General features: G+C 40.9%; 1 protein-coding gene across 2 annotated transcripts in view; it reads right to left on the bottom strand.

The window, feature by feature from the left end:
* STAG1 (stromal antigen 1) overlaps nucleotides 1–19,974 on the bottom strand; it is a 165,066-nt gene that overhangs the window by 25,835 nt on the left and 119,257 nt on the right. For both annotated transcript variants that reach the window (XM_053986886.1, XM_053986887.1), the window contains 11 exons: nucleotides 18,496–18,575; nucleotides 16,789–16,896; nucleotides 14,433–14,547; nucleotides 12,225–12,342; nucleotides 10,988–11,091; nucleotides 8,143–8,235; nucleotides 7,929–8,018; nucleotides 7,545–7,748; nucleotides 4,808–4,878; nucleotides 1,806–1,893; nucleotides 627–707 (listed from right to left, as the gene is read on the bottom strand). In XM_053986886.1, the coding sequence (XP_053842861.1) occupies nucleotides 627–707; nucleotides 1,806–1,893; nucleotides 4,808–4,878; nucleotides 7,545–7,748; nucleotides 7,929–8,018; nucleotides 8,143–8,235; nucleotides 10,988–11,091; nucleotides 12,225–12,342; nucleotides 14,433–14,547; nucleotides 16,789–16,896; nucleotides 18,496–18,575 (1,152 nt within the window). The remainder of the gene's footprint in view (nucleotides 1–626; nucleotides 708–1,805; nucleotides 1,894–4,807; nucleotides 4,879–7,544; nucleotides 7,749–7,928; nucleotides 8,019–8,142; nucleotides 8,236–10,987; nucleotides 11,092–12,224; nucleotides 12,343–14,432; nucleotides 14,548–16,788; nucleotides 16,897–18,495; nucleotides 18,576–19,974) is intronic.

The raw sequence follows: 19,974 nt of genomic DNA, 5'->3' as shown, positions 1-19,974 counted from the left end.
TGGAGAAGTACAATTATTACTTCAGTTTTCATATAATTTTAATTTGATGTATTACTTTTGAAAAAGCTCTGAAAAAACAGGATGCTGGCCTCTGACTGAGAAAAGCGCTAAGGAAAGGTCCTGGAAAAGTCATGTCACCTTGTCCTGATTGCATAATACTCTGTGTGCATTTGCTTTTTATTAGCAATCATTACTGCCAGTGTCCTGCCATTTCTATTGCAACATAAAGGGTGTCATTAGAGGATAAACAAGGTAACTACACATCAAGATTAAGCTATTTGTGGTCTACAGATCAACAGTATTGCTCACAACTGTTCATGTCAACATTCCTTATCAGCAACACAAACTGCAGTACTCACAATAAAGTGTGTTTATTATCCTCAGCAATAAAAATATAATAATCAGCTGCTATAAAATCCTGATAAAAACTATCTGCATTGCTTAGACACATGCATGATGTTAAACAGATCCTGAAACATGGAACAAATCTCAATGTCAACGTTTTATGTGCTATATATGACAACAAATGATGGCAAGAATGGAAGTTACAAAGAAATCGGGTGTAACACCTTTCTAGGTAAGTTGTGTTCTGTGAGTAAAATCTGTTTGATCAAATGGCCACTTACTTTGGAAGGGGAGCCCTCAGTGATTTTCACCAGCTGCCAGAGAATAGAGTAGTGGGAACACTGCAGTGCCTGGACAACGATCTGTAACACAAAAACACACAGAATCTCAGCACGCTGCTAACAGCAGGCACAGCAGGAAGTATATGGGATATCTATCATGCATTTTGTGGTGAAAGGACAGGAGCAGCTCTTAGCACTTTTTATTTTCAAGGGTATCAAGTTTTTCCTTGGTTGGTTTGGTGCAATAAGAAATCAACCTACTAGAGGTGAAAAAATACTGTGTAAATCTGGGAAACACGAGAAAACAGCACTGGGGTACAGCAGGAGGGGATGTCACAGCATGACAGAAGTACAACCCAACACCTACATCTCTCAGGTCAAAAGCATCTGTTGAAATATCTCTAAACCTGGCTTCACTATTAAGCAGCCTAGAAATCTGTTACACTGTAAAATGAACATGTAGCCAAATTGCTAAAAAAAGGGAGAAAATACAACTTGTCCCATGGAGAAAACCAGGGTCATATTCCTGGGGCCCAGAAAAGCATCCATGGTGTCTCCTGAACAGTTCAAATTTAGGTGAGGTGCAAACTCCTCCGGGTGGCCTGCAGGAAGAAATACTGAGAGAGCTCAGATTTCAGGACCTTTCCCATAAAGTCTTACGGAGGCATTTGGAGAGCCACACACTGTCAGACCCAGAAACTGAGACTGGCTGGCAGCCTGTGCTCATCCATGAGAAACAAAAACAGAACTCTGAAGGAACAAAGTCCAAGATGTGTTCACTAAAAGAACTCCACTAGGATGTTCTAGTTTCCTGGTTTTCAAAAGCTTTCATCTTACCTTCCATGCACAATAATAATTTGTGATAATTCTAATTGCAGCCAAGGCTTACAATGTTGGGTTTCAGTGTAAACATCAGGACTGATGCACTGCTTTTCAGAGTCAGGAATGCCAGCAATTCCCAACTTTACAGGTGAGAAAGGTGAGGGAAGGAGCTCACAGAAAATCACAGAATCCAAGGTTTTCCACCTCTTAGACAGCGCTTAATTCCATTATAAATTTCATTCCAAACTCAGTTCTTCCCACATCACTAAAGTGCATGGAACTTTTGAATTTCTATATAAGCAGACTCCTTAGATCTCGGACACCCTAGTGATGCAGTGCAGGTGTTGTTAAGGGTACCTGTTCTGGCATAGCTCCGTGTTCAATTCCAGTTCTCAGCAGTCTGTAGCAGTTACTGAACAGATCCCATTTGGTCAGATCATGAGCACTGGAACAAGAGGAAATAAAGAGGGATTAATTGTGTTCCTCAGAACCCGCAGCCCAGAGGGCTTTGGTGGTTTCCACAGCTGACCAAGCAGTTGCACAGCAGCTCACTCCATGCTAAAAGCACAAGTCAGGCTTTCTGATAATCCAGGAAAAATGTTTTACTACCTGGGATTTTTGTAGGGAGGAGATAAACTCTCTCCATACCATACACCTATAAAGGCTACTTAAACATAGCTGCTGCTTCTCTCTCTAAGTTATCTTTCCTCTTATAGAAACGTTGATAGAACTCCAGAAAACCCTCCCCTGGCATTGCAGTAGAAACTACAACCAAAGCTCTATCAATATCTACTGAATAAAAATGGCTTTAAGCAAAATGAAGTTGTATATTTTTCTACTGTCCCATTTAGAAAAAAGAATACACATTATCACTAGATAGTAAATACCCTGAATATCTGAGGTGAGAACATATGATAACACATGGACATGAGATAGAGATGGTGGCTGCCATCCCTCTCACTGTTCCACATTTCAGTTGCACCAACCTGATTTCATCAGTGAGAGGAATAAAAATGACATTAGGGACAAATACTCTGTAAGGCTGTAGCCTTACAGACCTCAACAGCTCATGAAATGGCTTTTTAATAGAGTGAGAAATACAGAAGAAACTGAAAAACATCAGGTTGCCTGAAAGACAAAAATACTCTCTCAGCAAGTAAATTTAAGTTTAAAACATTTTCTGCAGTGGAAATAAACTGAGATAATTTGAAACAGTTTGCAATACGTCTATAAAAGAAACTTGCTGATTGAAATACCCACCTGGAAGAAGGGATACTGAGAGTGAATTGGGAGTCTCAACTGGATGCAGCAGCCTCTTGCATCTGACTCATCCCAGCACCTGGGTCACCCAGCCAAGCTCACTCCTCCCACTGCTGTGCCTGCCCTGGGTCAAACCATTAACTGCCCTGCTCAGCCAGAAGGAATAACTCTCCAGTTCCAAAAGGGACAGAGGCTGAACTCAGGACTGGCAATGCCCAGGTCCTCTTGGAAGCCCTGCCATGAAACACCTCCCACACTGGAGCATGCTAGCCCTGGAAAATGTCACTGGTAAGAGCTTCACAGAAAACAACCATCAGAGTGCATTGTGCACTCCAGGGCTGGGCCAGTAAAGCCAAGGTGCACCTTAACTTCCAGTTCAAGAAGAATAGGGAAACTTAAAAAAAATACTGGAACTAAAAATGTAAAAAGTGTAAAATTATTTTGCAGACTTAGATGGTCTTTTTGAGGTACTAAAACAAAATGTTTCACAGATAAATTAGAGGCTGCCAGAGAGCTGCCTCTGACTGGAGATATTAAGCACAGAGACGCTGCTTCCATAAATCACAGGGTTGCCAGCAAGGCAGAGTGGTACTTCCTTAATTACAGCACTGTAATTAAAGCAGTAAAGTCTCCTTGGTGTGCAGAGGCAGATACCTGCAGAGATTATCCTACAGAGAATATGAAAGGAAAAACTGTCTCATTCCTGCCTTTTCAGTTCAGAAATTCCCCATCAGGCAGCCAGCACAGGGGCCATGTCCCCACAGCTGGGGACACTCAGCTCCCTGCCCTCTGCATTATAGCTGAGCTCAGGAACGGCTCTTCAGCTTCTAGAGTTGAAAAATTCCAACTATGTACAACTTACACACAGATTTTCAATTGAAACTTTCAGTTTCATTACAGTTAGGCATATACTGGTACCTCTTTATCTCTTTGGAGCTACTTAACCATCAAAACCATAGTTATAAAGGCATCTTGGACACCACACAATTCTCCACAGAGGTTCAGATTGACAGAGAGGCTCCCAGGAAGAAAATTCACACAACGCAGAATTTTCCCCAAGTCCCCTCAGGAAAGGCAGACGTGGCTCCAGCGGGTTACCAGGGAGACTGCAAACCTCATCTGCACATGTGTCAGCCTGCTGCACTATGGAAATTAGTAAGGATTTAATGATGTTTGTGGGATTCTCCTTGAATGGCAACAAAGAGTAGATATTGCAGAGCCATTTCAGACAGATGCAGGATTCAGGATAAGTGAAGTCTAAGCACAGAGAGAGAAATGAAATCACAAAGTTGTAAAAATACCAAGATGTATGAAAGAGCTGGCAGAAGGAATGTCCTCTCCTACACTGTGATAAGGAAGAAATGATTGGTGGCTCTCTGCCACCTGCACATGAAGCTTTTTCTGATGCTGACAGGGACAAATGCTTCATGCAGTTAGAGGGAAGATCAGGCCTTTGTGCTGTGCTCCAGAATTCACAGTTCCAGTGAAGTTCTCCAGGTTGCTCTGCACATGCTGAGGATGCCCACAGGTCTGAGAGCAGCAGGAACCTGAAAAGCTGATTTGTGCCTGGTGAGGGAGATTCTGTGCAATCCACACAGGGAAATTTGGCTAACAATTCAACTGCAGGAAGAAAATGCATCTTCCAGGCTCTCACCATAAACTATTAATTATTATTATTGCTACTACTAATTAATTCTATAATTTTGAGGAGAAGCAGCTCAAAGGCATTGAGAAACAGCTTCCTGTAGGCTCCATAAGCTGATGCCCAAAGCACAGGTTTGTGGCAGAGAAGTGTTCTTTGTGCCCTGACTGTGCCATGCAGGGGAGCAGGACCTGTAGTAATTTACTCATGGGTGTAAGAGCACTGGGTGCAAGGGAGGGGGTGCCACCTGCAAATCCCATCTGCAAAGGTCATGACACAAACTGAGCAAGGACCCAGATCAACCCAAACACTTCTAATGACAAACACCACCAGTCACTCCTCCATCTCCACTTCAGATTTGAGGCCATGTGTTTTCTCATTTCCCCATACCTGACACTGCTGATACTCGCTGAAAGGATAAAATTAACATCACAAATTTGTGAGGGAAACCACCTACTTGTGAAAAGATGTCAACCTCTTCAGTGTGGAGAGCACATTGTATATGTCATCATCATCAGCTTCTTCTCCCTGCAAAGGAAAGGCAATTCATGAGGAGAGCCCAGTAATTCAGCCCAGTACATTGCTGCACAGGCAGGGGCAGCTTCTTAGGGGTTTATACGGATATCAAAACTGTCTCCAAAATTTCCAGTGACTTTTATGTACCTTCCACAATATTTAAGTAACCACTGCACATCATAAAAAACAAGCAAGATTATGTGACAATATTCAGCATTATCACTGTGTTAATATCCAAACCCATATCCTCTAGCAGTAGAAATCATTCCCAAGACCAAAATCTGAGTTCTGTCTTATTTTACAAAAAGGACTGAACCACCAGCTTTAATCACCAGTTGATGAACATGCGACAACACAATTTTAGAATTTTTTGCAAACTAAACAGCAAATTCTCTTAGTGAATCAAGTGAAAATAAGGTATTTCTGACCCTAATTTTTCCAGCAATTTTTTAAAATAAGAAACTGTCATGGTTTGACGTGGGTGCAATGCCAGTGCCCTCATGAAAATACACCTTCCCCACTTGCAACAATTCTTCTTCTCCATTTCATTTTGATAATTTCTTTTCCACCTAAAAGCCTAACAATTAAAACATCTTCCTGCCTTCAGATGCAATTGTCAATCAATGTTTCTCTCATTAACAGCCCAGTGAGAAGCCATAAAGCAGTGGGATACTTGCTTAGGTACTGGTATGCAATTTTTAAAATTTAAAATGTCTTTAAAATGATGAAATAGACTTATTAAAATTAATTATTCAAACAAACATCACTTTAAATAGAGTATCACAAAGGACATAATTTTAAATCCTTGCTACTGCTGTTCTCATTCTTGTCTTCTCCTACTTTTGTCTTGGTTATGTCCCATGTCTGACCTATGCACTTGCTTTTCCTTAGAGATCTAAGCCCCTTAATTAATTTCTCAGATGCCTTTCAGACACAGAGTTTCTCTGCAAGCCTCAGCCCTGCCCTCCTGGGAGAGAACACGCACCAGGACCACGAGGCCTCGCCGCCTCTGTGCTCCCTGTGGTGTAAAGGACAGGGAGTGTGGTGTCCCTGGCCCACAGCCCCTCAGGAGCCCAGCCCTTGCTCTGCCCAGCAGCCCCAGGCTGCTTTCTGCACTGCAGCACAAAGGGAAGCCACTGGCAAAGAGAGGTGAAAGGAAAAGGAGTGGGAATAAGCAGGTACTGGCTTCCTGATTCAACAGCAGTCATAGAGCAATTCTAAAGAAAAAACAAAATTAAGGAAAATTGTAGGAAAAATCTTTTTCTCTCCTAGTCCACTACTCCCGAAAAGACTTTTGGGAAGGCATTTATAAATCCCAGCACCTCAGTGCTCTCCTCTGACTCCCCTTGGGTAAGAGGGTAAGGCCAGAGGGACCTTTGGAGCAGGTCCAGGAAGGCTCTCTAAGGCCACTATTTCCAGTGCTAAGTTGCTGGGCATCCATTGGGTGTGCACAGCTCAGGTGGTTCTGCAGCTGGACTCTGCTGTGGCAGTCCAGCCTTAGCCCTTTTTGCTGCACAAGTCAGGTTTTGGTCCTGTTGGCCAGAGGTGAGAAACTTCAAAAACCCAGGCTAAGGCGTAACTGGAAGGATTCCTTTGGCACACACAGGTGGGCAGAGATGGAGCACAAATTCTGGACTGTTTTTCCAGGTTCTGATCAAAAAGTAGGAGAAAAGTAGTACTTAGGAGAAAGTACACCAAAAATGGCAGACAGGCAGAGAGCTCCATGTATTTTACTAAAGAATGCACAGTGGTGCCCCATCTCCTCTGTGCTGTGCTGCCCTTTCACTCATGCACATTTCTGCAGCTATACAAACATTTTTATTTACTCTGCAATGTGACAAGGCATATTTACAGTGTGCCTGTATGTCGCATGTTACATTAAAATAGGAAAAAGGGCGTATTTCCTTTAATATGCCATTCTGTATCAGGGACTTAGCTTAACTTTCCTAAATGTACATCAGAAAATAACTGTATCCACTACAGTGAAGTGCATGACTACAAGCAAAGAAAAAGGTCTGTGCAGCTCCCATGTTAAGTTTAAAAGGCATGAAAATTACAACAAATTAAGTAGTGCTACACAAAGTTAAATTGCTGCAAAGGAGGAAAAAATGAGTACGGTTTCTATTCTTTCTATTCTATTTAATCTATTCTGCCTTATGAAATTTAGAAGAATAAATTCTTACAACTAAATCCAGGTACTTCCAGGTTCCAGACCTGTATCTTTTACTCTTTCCAGGGCTCTTTTAATATGCCATTATACATATTTTCTTAAATTCTCTCTTCCATTCTAAACATAATCCAATCTTGATTTTGCTGCCTACATATACATCTGGGACTACTGGAATCACTAAAAACATTAATGTAAGTATAACTTCCTCTGCATTTTTCATCATCTTTCACCCATTGATCCACTTAATTCCTTATGTGCATTGTTTTAATACTCAACTAAATTTTCAGAAGCAGGATTGTTCCATAGTCTTGTCTTAACCATCAATGATTTGAAGGTTTAATGGCTGCTGTAAGGGACTTTCCACAGGGAGAAGTAGCTCCAAATAATTATGAAATAGCTGCTGCTGCACTATATCTTCAGATGGGTAATTTAATGGCTTGCTAAGAATGTTTTTCTGTAGCCTATCCTACCATATTTTAGGCAGTTCAACAATTTTAAGAAAACGAACCTCCTGCAGTAGATCCTCAACAGAATGGTTAAATCGATCCACAAATTCATCAATAAGTTGGCTGTGGGCTATGTCAACTCTGTTCTGGATGGTGTATTCTTCACTGCAGAGGATGCTGTAGGTTTTGCTGCAGGCTTCCAGAACATCTGATTCCACATGCTTTTCCACAACAAACTTAATCTGCTTCAGTAAGGCATCCAAATGCTGCAGAGCAGAAAAGAACTTCAGCTTTCCCCTCAATGGGACAATGACACTGAGCAAAGCCACTGCCACAACACCCAACCAAGGCTGCATTGCTCACGTGCCAAACAAAGGCACAGCACTGTGGGGCTGAACAGTGGTCACACCTGAGAGCAGCCACACTTCCTGCCCAAGGCACGATACCTTTTCCATTCTGCCCGTGCTGTAGATTTCCAGGTCAAAGTACTGAGGGATTTGCAGGAGGTTTGCAACCTTCTCGGCGTCAGCGGAATACTGGAACATCATGGCAACAAAATAAACAACAGGGAAGTAAAAATAAACTCCTGCACTACAACATGAGAAAGTTTAAAGACAGCTGTAAATCCCAGTGAAAGATTTATTTTGTTGAAAACTGTACCTTTGATAGCAGCATGGGAAGTGCAATAATGAAATGCTCAGTCAATTTATTTCTGTCGTCTATCTGAGTTTTTCTTTCTTTTGCTGTCAAGACCTGGAAGTGATCAAACATAACTACAGTAAATACATTTTCTGCATATAGCATTCATTAACTTTTCTAAACATTGTATTACAAACAAAAACCCATGCAAGTGTATTTTTTACTAAATCAGATGAGGAGGGAATAAAAAAACTCAAAACACATTTGGGCTGAACAGTGATTGAAGAGGGAGGACTCTGTGTCCTAAGCAGCTGTGATTGACAAGGAAAATACAGTATCACCCAGCATGACATTGTCTCCACACATTAACATCTTTTTAGGATTGAAATTCAAATATAACCCCAGTCAGTGGAATTTTTGCAATTGCTTCCAACTGTACTAAACTCTGGCTTTCACACATTAAACCAAGCGTTAATGTAATACCTTAGGGCAAACTGAAGTATAATTAAGAAAACCAAAATCAAACCACACTGTAACAATGATTTTCATTAGCAGATTCATGGTCTCCTCTATAAATGGAATGGAATTCTCAGTGAAAATGTACATCCAAGTTCACAGTGAGGTACTGAAGCACTGTCAGAACAAAACCCCCTTGAAACAGTAACCAGAGGGACAATAATCAAACCGGCATACTTCATCAAAGCTTAGATCTGGCTTCCTGGCTTCAGGAAAGAAAAGAATACTTTTGAGAAAAAATAATGGTAATGAAATACTCAAGTTAGCTAATGATTCACATATAGCCAATCAGCCAAATTGGAGAGTAAGGGTTACAAGCTAAAGTCAGAGGAGAAACTACTTCACAAGAAGGTGAGTGCTTAATTAGAAATCTGTTCCCATTTCAACTCGGAGAAGAAGTTGGTGGGATCATGAGACAGGATGAATCTCCAGGGACAAAGCAGAGATCCCTGCAGTTACCATTCCACAACCCATGCTCTAACTGAAAAGAAGCAAAAGCTAAGTGGGACCCCTACATGGCTCTGCAAGGGAGGAGGAGCAGCTGGACACAAGGCATGTGGTTGGATGCCAGGCACTGTGCCAGCAGGAACCCAAAACAGCCATGGAAGTGGCGGGGAATGGATCAGTGACCAGGACAAGACACCACTTGCACAGTGCAAGGTGCAGGGATGGCCCCAGGGATGGCAGCCTCAGCCCCTGCACACCCACCAGGGCAGTACCAGCCAAGCTCAAAGCAGTACAAACCCAGGTCAGAATCCCAACCCTGACAGCCCAGTCGTGTTCTGGTGACCAAATATGGCTGTTCCCTGGCACTGGGAATTGATCTGGGTCCCCAGCATGAATTCCAGGCTCTTTTGATCATCCTTCAGAAGGTGGAATTTGTTTTACTGATCTGTTTTCTTTAGCTCCAAATACAGACATTGAAAACTTAAGACTAAGCAATTTGCTGAACTTCAGTGAATTGAGCTGTAGATCTCTTGAGAAAGAGAAAATACCTGGAAAGTTAATACTGACATTATTTGGTGCTTCAAATAGAAAACACCAACATGATTTTTTTTTTTTTAATTTAAAGGTCACTTTGACTGCTAGAAGGGTTTGCAGCTTGAGACAAAAAAAGTTGTGCTTACAATACAGTTTTCCTAACAAAAGATAAGACACGCTTGTGTAAATTTCAGTAAGTGCTTTCATGGATTCCCTCCTTAACCCTGAAATGTTTTAATAAATTAGAAATTCCTAAGAACACACTTTATAAATTAAAGTACATAAAGCATGTTTAAACTGATGGTTTCTTGGAGCTTTTCCTGGGATGCTGTTTCTGGACATGAGACTCAACTGCTTTGGCACATAAAAAATTACAAAGTTAAGTAACTGCATTATTTTAGCAATAGAGAATGCCAAGACACTCCAGATTTTGTCTTTATTAAATCTGTGGTTTTAAAAACTAGTTATCATTATTTAGAATGGATGTTTAAAGAAAAAACATATATGCACGTGGGTTTTGTCTATCCTAAATGAGTTGGGGGCTACCAAAAATCAGGTGAATATGCTTAAGAAGCTGAGACTGCTTTGGAACATGGATGTTATATTTAAATACAGCTGAAATCCTGATATTACCCTGACCCTGTGACTTAGAAGGAAGTATTTAAAACTGCATGTCCAGCTTTAGGAATGGCCTTCCGCTGGTGCTCAAACAGTCCCTATAAAATAAACTAAAGAGGCAATTTGGCCAGAATGTAAAGTTCTGAAATTTTTAGGGCACTCAGTGGAAGAGGCCTAAGAGGATGGATGCCTAAAAGCACAGACACATTCAAACTGGTCCCAGTCCTAGGCCTCCTGCTCAAAGCAGAGTCAGCCCAGGGGTCACACTGGGAGGATCAGGGCTTTGTCCAGTCAGATCTCAAAAATGACCAAGCATGGAAAGGGCACCAACTCCCAGTGCCTGCAAATTTTATGTCCATATTAGCAGCACGTTTGTTTTCATGGAACACAGTCAGAGGTAGTCTGCTCTGCTCCTACACTTCCCACTCTAATCTAGTTTCAACATTAGGGGATGATGATGTGGGTACATTACAAATAGAAGGCAGGGGTATGATAAAAAGAACATCCAAAAATACAATAAAAAAAACTTTTATACTGAAAATTTATATTGCTTAACTTGCCAAAGCAAACCCCAAAATCAAACAAAGAGAAAACCAAGTGTCCAGAAACAGAGTTTCTAATATTTTTCTTACAAGTGTTCAGATGAAACAGCAAACACCAATTGAAAAACTCTACTGCAAGAGTGTCCAAAGTGGTGTTACAAATATCTTCCATGCTCTGGTGACAGGCAGGCAGCTGCAGCCCCACTCACCCTCTTGCCGGTGCCCCTGCCCACGGGGGGATGTGCCTCGGCAGCCTGTCTGATGGTGCACACCATGAGCTCGATCAGAGCGCTCTCCTGCCGGTCCGACATCGCTGCGGGGACAACAGGGCATCACTGGGGGCAAGGCAGCACAACGGGGACACGTGTGGGACAGCAGGGGAACACACAGCAACAGGGGAGCACACAGCAGCACGGAACACCACACACAAGGTACTTTGTCACATTTATCGAGGCTTTCCTGCCGCCTCTTTGATCTGCCATTCACATCCTCTCAAAATGGACATGGCAGAAGTGAAAGCAGCCCAGAGAAATGTAGGCTGGAAAAAAGGATCAATGAAGGGGAACGTAAGGAAGACCTACAAAATAAGGGAGAGTCATAGAGGAGAAACAGTGACAGACAATTCACTGTCATTTCCTCATAAATTCTCTGCTCTTTGGCAAGTGCTTCTACTCATATTTGGAGGATCAAACCCCACTAGGCTAAGCAGAATCAAGGAAGCAAAGTGCCTCATTTCCTAAGGAAATTACCCTGTAAATACCCCCACTGTAGCAGGTGCATACCAAAAGGCCAGCCTTTGAAGCATGGACATGATGAGGAACATCATGCCGGGAACACTGATTTTTCAAACACCTAAGCCCTTTGAAGGCCCCTGAAGCAGGAGAACCCTGAGGAATTATAAAGGATCTTGAATGACACTCATTAACCTTACAGACACTTTGCCCCCAGTCTCCTTAGCTACTTTGTGCAGCCAGGTCTATTATCAGCAAAAGGAAATCTGAAACTAATGGTGAAAGAATCCCCTTTGTTTTTTCTCTTGAGAATTCATTGTGTTCACATTGCCTGGAAAAGCCCCATATTAATTAGCATCACCTGAAGTGCTTGTTTATTCAAAATTGTATTAGCTATTTAATTTATTGAAATAGTTATTTAAACATTCAGACAAAATCAAGTTAAGACTTGAGTAAACTCCCTTTAATATTAGGGAACCACAGTGCAGCACACTTGATTAAAAAATCCTCCAGAGTACAAATAAAAAGAAAAATAGAGTACAAATTGCTGCTTTTGAAGGAAAGTACATTAAAAATAGATTAACCCAAAATCTTCAAATATGTTTTCCAAACAAACTACAACATAAAAAGATGTTTCACTATGGGTGGCAGAGGTATTTAAGGAATAATTAACAATACTGTGCAATATCAAGGAAGCACTGGGTTAATCCAATACCTTCTTCTCCTTGGACTGGCTCCTCCAAGAGCAATTCTGTCATACATTCCCAGTCTTTCAGCAGTTCTTGAGAGCTCTCCCACAAGCTGTCCACCAAATAGGCTGCATGTTCATGCAACTAGAAAATCCAAAGCAATCATCAGTACAGCTCTTGGTATAAGCACCAGTTCTTCAACTTTCATAATCATGTGGCCACAGAGTGTCCTGGGCATATATCTTGTGATAGTTGGAAAGAACAGTCAGTTTGAAACGAATTCAGGAAGGTTTTCTCCCAACTGAATGACACCAGTGCAATGGGGTTATGTTTTAACAGAAATTAAATAATACCAAACTGAGCTTCTTTTGCACAAAGCTGCTTGTTTGTGAAAAATCTTTCCCAGAGTTTTGACCCAGAAGCTGTAAACTTACCTTCCCTCACTTTCTCACTGCATTACAAAAAGGAGAGATGGTGAGGCATGAGAGTTGTAATGTATTTGTTTGGAACAAGCAATTGGTTTTCATACATGCTGCTATGTGCTCAGAAAAAAAGGAGCAAAAACCCTGGTGACTTCAGGGGTTGTAGATTTAACACTAACCTCAACTTCAAAAAATGTTTTCATGTGAATTAAACACAACTGTTGTAAAGTGAGAAAATAATTCATAGCTACTACCAAAAAGTAACAAGCACAAAACACGGCTTGTGCTTGCCAGGGACTGACTCCTTAGCTGGAAAACATCCCCAAGTGCAGAGAAGGAGGTGTCTGTACACTCCCCTCCTGTTTCTGACAGCTTTCGGTAAAATGTCACAGAGTTACTGCTGCAGGGCAAGGTTCACTCCCTTGAATGCACCCCAGGCTGCAGCTTTAACTCATCCCACCCACATGCAAACTCCCAATTCTCCAACTCTTTACTAAAACTGGAGTCAGAATATTCTACTTGGCTCCTAACAACTCTCTCAAAAACAACAATAGCAAAAACTGGCCCTGAGAGAGAAGTGACCCTCAGGGAGCAGCATCGGAGGCACTTTGCTGATCTTGGCTTTGGGAGTGGAGCAGTTTCTTTTCTCCTTAGGAGGACAAACAAGGTCAGTGCTCAGGAACTCAAATCACATTCACATCTAAGGTGTCTACACTGTAAAACACAATGAACTTTACAATCTAAGTTTTAATAAAGCTAGAACTAAAAATCCATTCAGGTGGCAGACGGAAGGCTCACACAGGTAGTGACATTTCATCCAGATTAATTTGTAGGTTTATGAGGTGTTTTTAAAAAACAGGAACACTGTACCAAAATTTTGTTCTTCCTTCTCAGCAACTCTGAGTGTTTCTTTTCATTCTCACAGTCAAGTCTCTTGTTCAAGGCTTCATAACAATTAAAATAACCAATTGTAGTATCTTTACTTCTGCTTTTTACCCAACATATACTACCCTCCCTTCTCTAGAGAAATATTTCTGTCATTCCTTTCTTTCAATCTACTTATTATCAAATCAAATGAATAATTCTGAACCTTTTCCCCTCTATCTTAAGAACATCCTGTACCTGACAGTATCTTCTCAAACTTTCCTCCCTCCACTGCCATTCCCCATCTCTATTACTGTTACTACATGTACAATACAATTTCCCATAGATGTTGTCTCTATAAATCATGGGCACAATCCCACCCTGGGTGTGTTCATCAAACACTTCATGTCACCACATCTATGCTTGTTTTCCTCAACCTCCATTGTTTCCAAGATTCATCTGCATATAGGCCTGAGAGACCTCACCTCATCTCATCTCACAGCTGACTCTGCTCTGAGGTAAGGACCCTCAGGTTCTTCCCATGGAGTTCATCTACGATTCTGATCAGAATTGGAGAGATTATGCAGTTTTTGTTCTGGCCTGTTTCAAATTATTTTACTCCACAAAAAATAACTCCAGAGGTATTCTTGCATGGTTATGTAAGCAAAGAACCATTTCCATTTGTGTGCAGCAATGCAGCCTGGCAGCCACCACAGCACCAGCAATGCAGTGTCAGTACAGTGGGGACATGCATGAGTTAAATAAACCATGAAGATTTTCAGATCAATTTCCTTAATGGACAAGGAAATGGAGGGGCAGGGAAAAGGGCTTATGGTATTTCTGAAAATATAAAAAAAAAGGAAGACAATTTATTACTGTATGTTGATAAATCACTACTTAAGTTTCACGTTTTATTAAACATTTAAAGGTTAAAAATTACTTTTTTACCTCACTTTCAAGAAAGAAAAGAACCAACATTCTAATAAGGTTTCCATTTGGGCTATTTCGCCCCCTCCTCTTTGCTAGAGCCTCTTCAGCTTGGGGATCATGTCTGCTGAACAGCCTGAAAATAAGCAGAAGGAGCCCATGGCTATCACAACAATTCTCATTTCTGCAAGAATATGATGAGCATTCATTCTTGATATAGTAAATTTGTTCATAAAACAGTGCAAGTATCTCAAGCTATTTCTTTCAAGGGAAAGAGGCCACAACCTCTGCCTGTCTGAAAAGATGAATTTGTCTTCAGTCTTTGAGTTCACAAGGCTGGAAGAATTTCACACGGGGAAAAAGTTCTCCAAAACCTACTTACATTGAAAGTTTTGCAGAGTTTCAAGTATTTGCATCATTTGTACAGTTTTTCATTTATACCTTATCCAGTCTTGCAATGGAGGCAGCACCTACTGCACCAATGCACTGAGAGCTAAGGTTGTATCACTTTGGCTGGGACATGGTACACAACAAACCTGACATACATCAAACAGCCAACCTCAGGTACCAGGAGCAGCATCAAAGAAAAACAGCTCCTACTCATTATTTTGGGTTTTAGAGGTGAGTGACACACTCTGCACTGAGTTCCCTGATGCATGGTCGCATGCCAAACTCCTCTCAATGTTCAAATTTTCCAAGAGACCTCAGATGTGCCAGTATTACTGTTACAGCAATGATTGTTTTACTTTGAGAAGTTTGAAGACTGTTCCTGGCTTTTACAGTGAAATCACAAAGCAGATTAACACGTGAAACACAGAATTCTGATTTCACTGCTGTAATTCACTGAAGAGAAAGACAAGTTACACACAAATTGTTGTATTTTAGTTAAAAACATCACCTCATCCTTCCTGCTTATCTTAACACATAAGCAATTAGCATCTCTGCAGGTGCTTAGATACCTTATAACCTGCACTTCAGGGTTGAGCCAGTGATCCTCTGTATTTGGTAATCCTTTATATCCTCTGTACTATTTGCTTTCCTTTGCTAAGTACAGAGAGCATGTCTGATGATTATCACCGAGAAAGTGATAGTGAAATGTATTAAAATAGGTGGGATAAATCACACCTCAAGTGCCTGAAATAGATTCTAACTAATTTAAGATTTTCTTTGCAGAAACCAAGACAAAATTAGTTAAGAATGGGATAATCTTGTCTTCATGCTGTTAGCCTTGAGACACATTTACAGAACACAGCTTAGTACCTTGTAAAAGAAGTCAGAATGAAGTTTTGTCTTTATCCTAAGAACACTGAGGTGCAGGTACGTCCTTATTTACCTTTGAGGCATTTTTCAAAAGTATTTTGCCACATGTTGATTAATAAAGGCATTTTAGGGAGTATTTTTAATGAGAACCTAACCCTTTTCAGTAACTAGCACAATGTCTTGTTGGTAACGGAGATCTGCACATATATTCCTTGAAACAGATAGTGCTTGATCACAAAGCTGGAATTCCAAAAATCCACCAGTGAAAGCTTACAATTACAATGTGGAGTTGTAAATCCTTAATAAACCATAGAAAAATAGAGCACTGGCAAAGAAAAACAGATGTCTTTGTGTATTGTTTCCTACTTGTATCTTGGCATGAAAAAATTAGATAACCTAGGTTCTAATATAAATCCTATATATATGTAATACAAACTCTAATGTCACAACCCATGAGGGGAAAAATCAAATTCCTGCTGGAAGATTTTTAACTGCAAACAATAAAAAGAAGAGGTTAACTCCCATGATATGGCAATGCCCTGGTCACAGTTACTGAGGTGGTGTGACTCACATCCATGGAAAAGCTGGCTCATGTCCTTTGGCATAGTGAGGACATGAAAGATGTAACCATAATGCAGCATATTTTCAGGGGAAGGCAGTGAGTTTAGAAACAAATTTTGTAGTTAATGCTACATAAAAACCTCCCAAGTTCACAACAGAGAAATAAACTGGCTTAAAGCTTGCTAAAAATTGTGACTGTTGATTTATCAGGTAGATCACCACAGACTACAAGCCAAATATACATATCTTATCACACCAGGAATTCAGCAAGTGCTGCAGGACTTAAACCAACTTTAGAAGTTTGTGCAGCCTTTGTATATTTAACCCTCAAGGAGTTAGGAAATGTTACCTGAATTGCAGAGCAAGAAAAATGTATAATCAGTTTCTTCAAGTCCTCAGATCTTATTTAAACAAGAGAATAAAGTCTCTGGTTTAAATGAAATACCTGATTTGATAAATTGGAATATTTCACTCCACTGCTTCTTTTCTTTTTGATGTTACCTCTCTAGGAAGTATTCACAAACTTGGTCTTATTCCAGGGCAACTGATGACTTACTTTTTGTGGAGGAATTCCCCAGCTGCTACTGCCACAGGCCGGTGTGCTGAGTACACCAGGTGATACACATTCTCACAGTCTTCATTGGACAGAGCCTCCTCACTCCCACTGAAAGAGTCACAATAACACCTGAACTACAGCAGAGGTTTCATTTCCATCCCCTCACCTCCCACAGCTCACTTGGGACAGCTACAAGGTTGGTTCACTTCCCACAAAATCCTACATGGTTGAACAAGGACTTCAAAGATCTTTGGTTCAACTTGAAAATACAGAGGTATTTAAAAGGCCTGTAAAACTGGAAGTTTCTCTGATTTCCTTCTCCCAGTTGTATCAATAGAGAGATAAAATAATACAAACCCTCCTCTGCTTATTCCTTAGATCATCACACAAACTTTAATGCACATACTGCAAGATGCTGAACACTCATCAAACATCATAAACTAAAAACCTGGAATCACAGAATCCTTTAGGTTGGGAAAGACTTCCATGCACACTGAGTCCAACCATTAACCTGGGCCCACTGTGTTCACCACTAATCCATGTCCCCATTTTTGAACACTTCCCTGGGCAGCCTGTCCCAGAATGGTAGCAAAAATGATATAAAAATACCAGCACTGTCACAATCAGGATATTACCTCCAACCTTGTTCAGTTGGCATCCATCAGAACCATTTATATATCAGGACTCTAAATCATTTGGCTTCATACTAGACATAATTTTAATTGGTCATTCCCCACCAGGATTGTTCCAGACACCTTTTTGGAGTTCCTACCTGCCAGAATATTAATATAAGCAGCCCTGTGCGCTTCAAGGTGACCCAGACTCTTCTGGTGCTAAATGCATTTAGCATTGCCTGTGCTTTCAATAGGCAACCAAAAAGAAAGCAGGAACAGACAAAAAAAAAAAAAAAAAAAAAGGGTATTGGGTAATTTCTGACCTTAAAACTTACTGTGTTCCCAAAAATTGCTAATAATACAGGGTAGGTAAGTGGTCTAAACAACATTCCAGATCATATGTGTTATATTTACTTTAAAAATATAACAGCAGATGCAAGTTTTCATTTCTTGCTAATATTACAATGCTAATCTCTGTTTAGCAGAGATCTCAGGTGTTCTTTAATACAGCTTTTAATAAATATATTATAAAAGCCTAGCAGTGCCCCTCCAGGTGCACACTCACGAGGCTGCTGGGGAAAGGCTGGTTCCATCCACATCAGCATGTGGGAGGATGTCTGAGGTGATCCTTACCTCAGGGGAGCCATTGCATGCCCACATGGAAAAGCCTGGAAGTAGGTGTCCTACCAGGTGACTCTTTTCAACTGTGTCAGGAAATCAATCAACTCTACACTGGATCTGTGTTACTGCTGGAGTTACTCTAGCAAGCATAACCCACAGGCACTCATTTTGGGAGGACAGTTGTTCTGCCCTTGGTAAAAGGTAGAAATGCCCTTTGGCATTTTCCACGCAATGGATGCACTAATGTGTGGATGCCAAAACATCCACACATTTTTAAGCTTTGCCTCTTGTATTTCCATGAAAGAAAATATCTACCTTTAGCTTCATGTCCACATTATATGTTCAGTTCACCTTCATACTAAGTGTAAAGTAACACATTCACTTCAATACACAAGCAAAGCACTCAAGTCACTCAAATGTTAGTGGTTATGGGAATTTTCCAAGGGAGTGCAGGGGTTGGAGCAGCACTCACTGGAGGATGAGCGTGACCAATCGAATGGCTTCCACAGCAACATCGTACTCCTTGTCCAGGGTCATGGACACAATGCGGTCCTGCAAGGCAACTCGAGGTCAGTCACAGGCACAAACACAGCAAGGCCAGCAGATGGAAAATTCAACAGGTTATAAAAGAAATACTTCTGGGGAGAAAGATGTTTCAACTGCACGCTGACAATGAGAGCCCCTCAATATTACCTGAACTTTTAATGTACCCCTTAGCTGTGTGGTATAAGAACAGGAACAAGTGCTTCAACAGTCCTTATCCTTGTGTGTTTGCCAGAAAGGTAGGGAGGAGACTTGGGAGCTACAGCACTGTTCTGGGTTGAATTAATTTAAAAATTTAACAGGTCTCTCCTGAAAAGTCACATACTTGGGTTGAACAACAGCAGAAAAACTTCCCCATTTCATTTCCCTGCAACCAAGTAATTTCAGAGGAAGGAATGCTGCATAAATGGAAATACTGTGAAGAAAAATCACACCTGAATTCATGCATCTGCAGGCTGCCTGTAAAGTTGTGACCTTTTTCCTGGCTACATCTCAAGGTTTGACACAGATCTCAAGAATTACACTACAAAGCTTCCCCAGGAAAGTGAGGAATTCCGTGGTTTGATTTTGTGTTTTCCCATACTCTCTAGTGGAGACAAGCACATCATTCTCCTATCAAATCTAATGATTTTCTAACTTCTACTTCCCTGTAGTTATGAGAAGTCTTTTAAGGGTTTCTTTCTCCTTAGGTTCCATTTGCTTACTGGCAAAAATAGCTGTGATTGGTGTATGTTGTCCTTCCTATCTGGGGAGAATTTCCATCCAGCCATAAAAATGCAGTATGTCTCAGTGCTCTTTGCCTGACTGAGCAAGTTACTGAAGAGAAATCAGGCCACCTGAAAATCAAACTTGATTTTGCTGGCTTAACCTGCTTCAGGAATGAGTAGGTACTCTATGACATTTTGGGATATGGAAAAATAGTAATCAGGGACTGGAAAAGAAACAAGGGAAGTGTAAGGCAACAACAGTGAAAGCCACTAGAACAAACCAGGTCAAAATAAAGGTTTTCACCTTTCTTCTCTACTATTCCATGCATTTAAGGGCTGAAGGAGAACATCAAGCAACTGATGTTTATTCCGATACAGAAATTTCAGATCAGTACTTTAAAAATGCATCGTGCCTGTCTCAGGTGTTACTTCCCAACAAAATCAGGAATGCAGAGACACTTTTTGTCACTGTGACTGAAGGAGCCTCTATCAATCATTATGAAGTTCCTGGGGAATTTGATACATTTCATGTAGCTCTAAACCGTTTTAAAGACTGTGAGAAGTCCATGAAGACACTCAAAGAAACAACTTTCTGCACAGGACACTCTGTTATGGACAAGACAAAAAAACTGCTGTCAACTTTTCCTAAGGTCCCAGCCAAGGAACAGCAGTAACAGCACCAAGAGAAAGAACAGCCAGAG

Source organism: Vidua macroura, chromosome 10 (genome assembly GCF_024509145.1).
Source record: "Vidua macroura isolate BioBank_ID:100142 chromosome 10, ASM2450914v1, whole genome shotgun sequence".
Classification (NCBI taxonomy): domain Eukaryota; kingdom Metazoa; phylum Chordata; class Aves; order Passeriformes; family Viduidae; genus Vidua; species Vidua macroura.
Note: the sequence above shows the minus strand (reverse complement) of the source record. Positions and strands in the feature narration are given on the sequence as shown.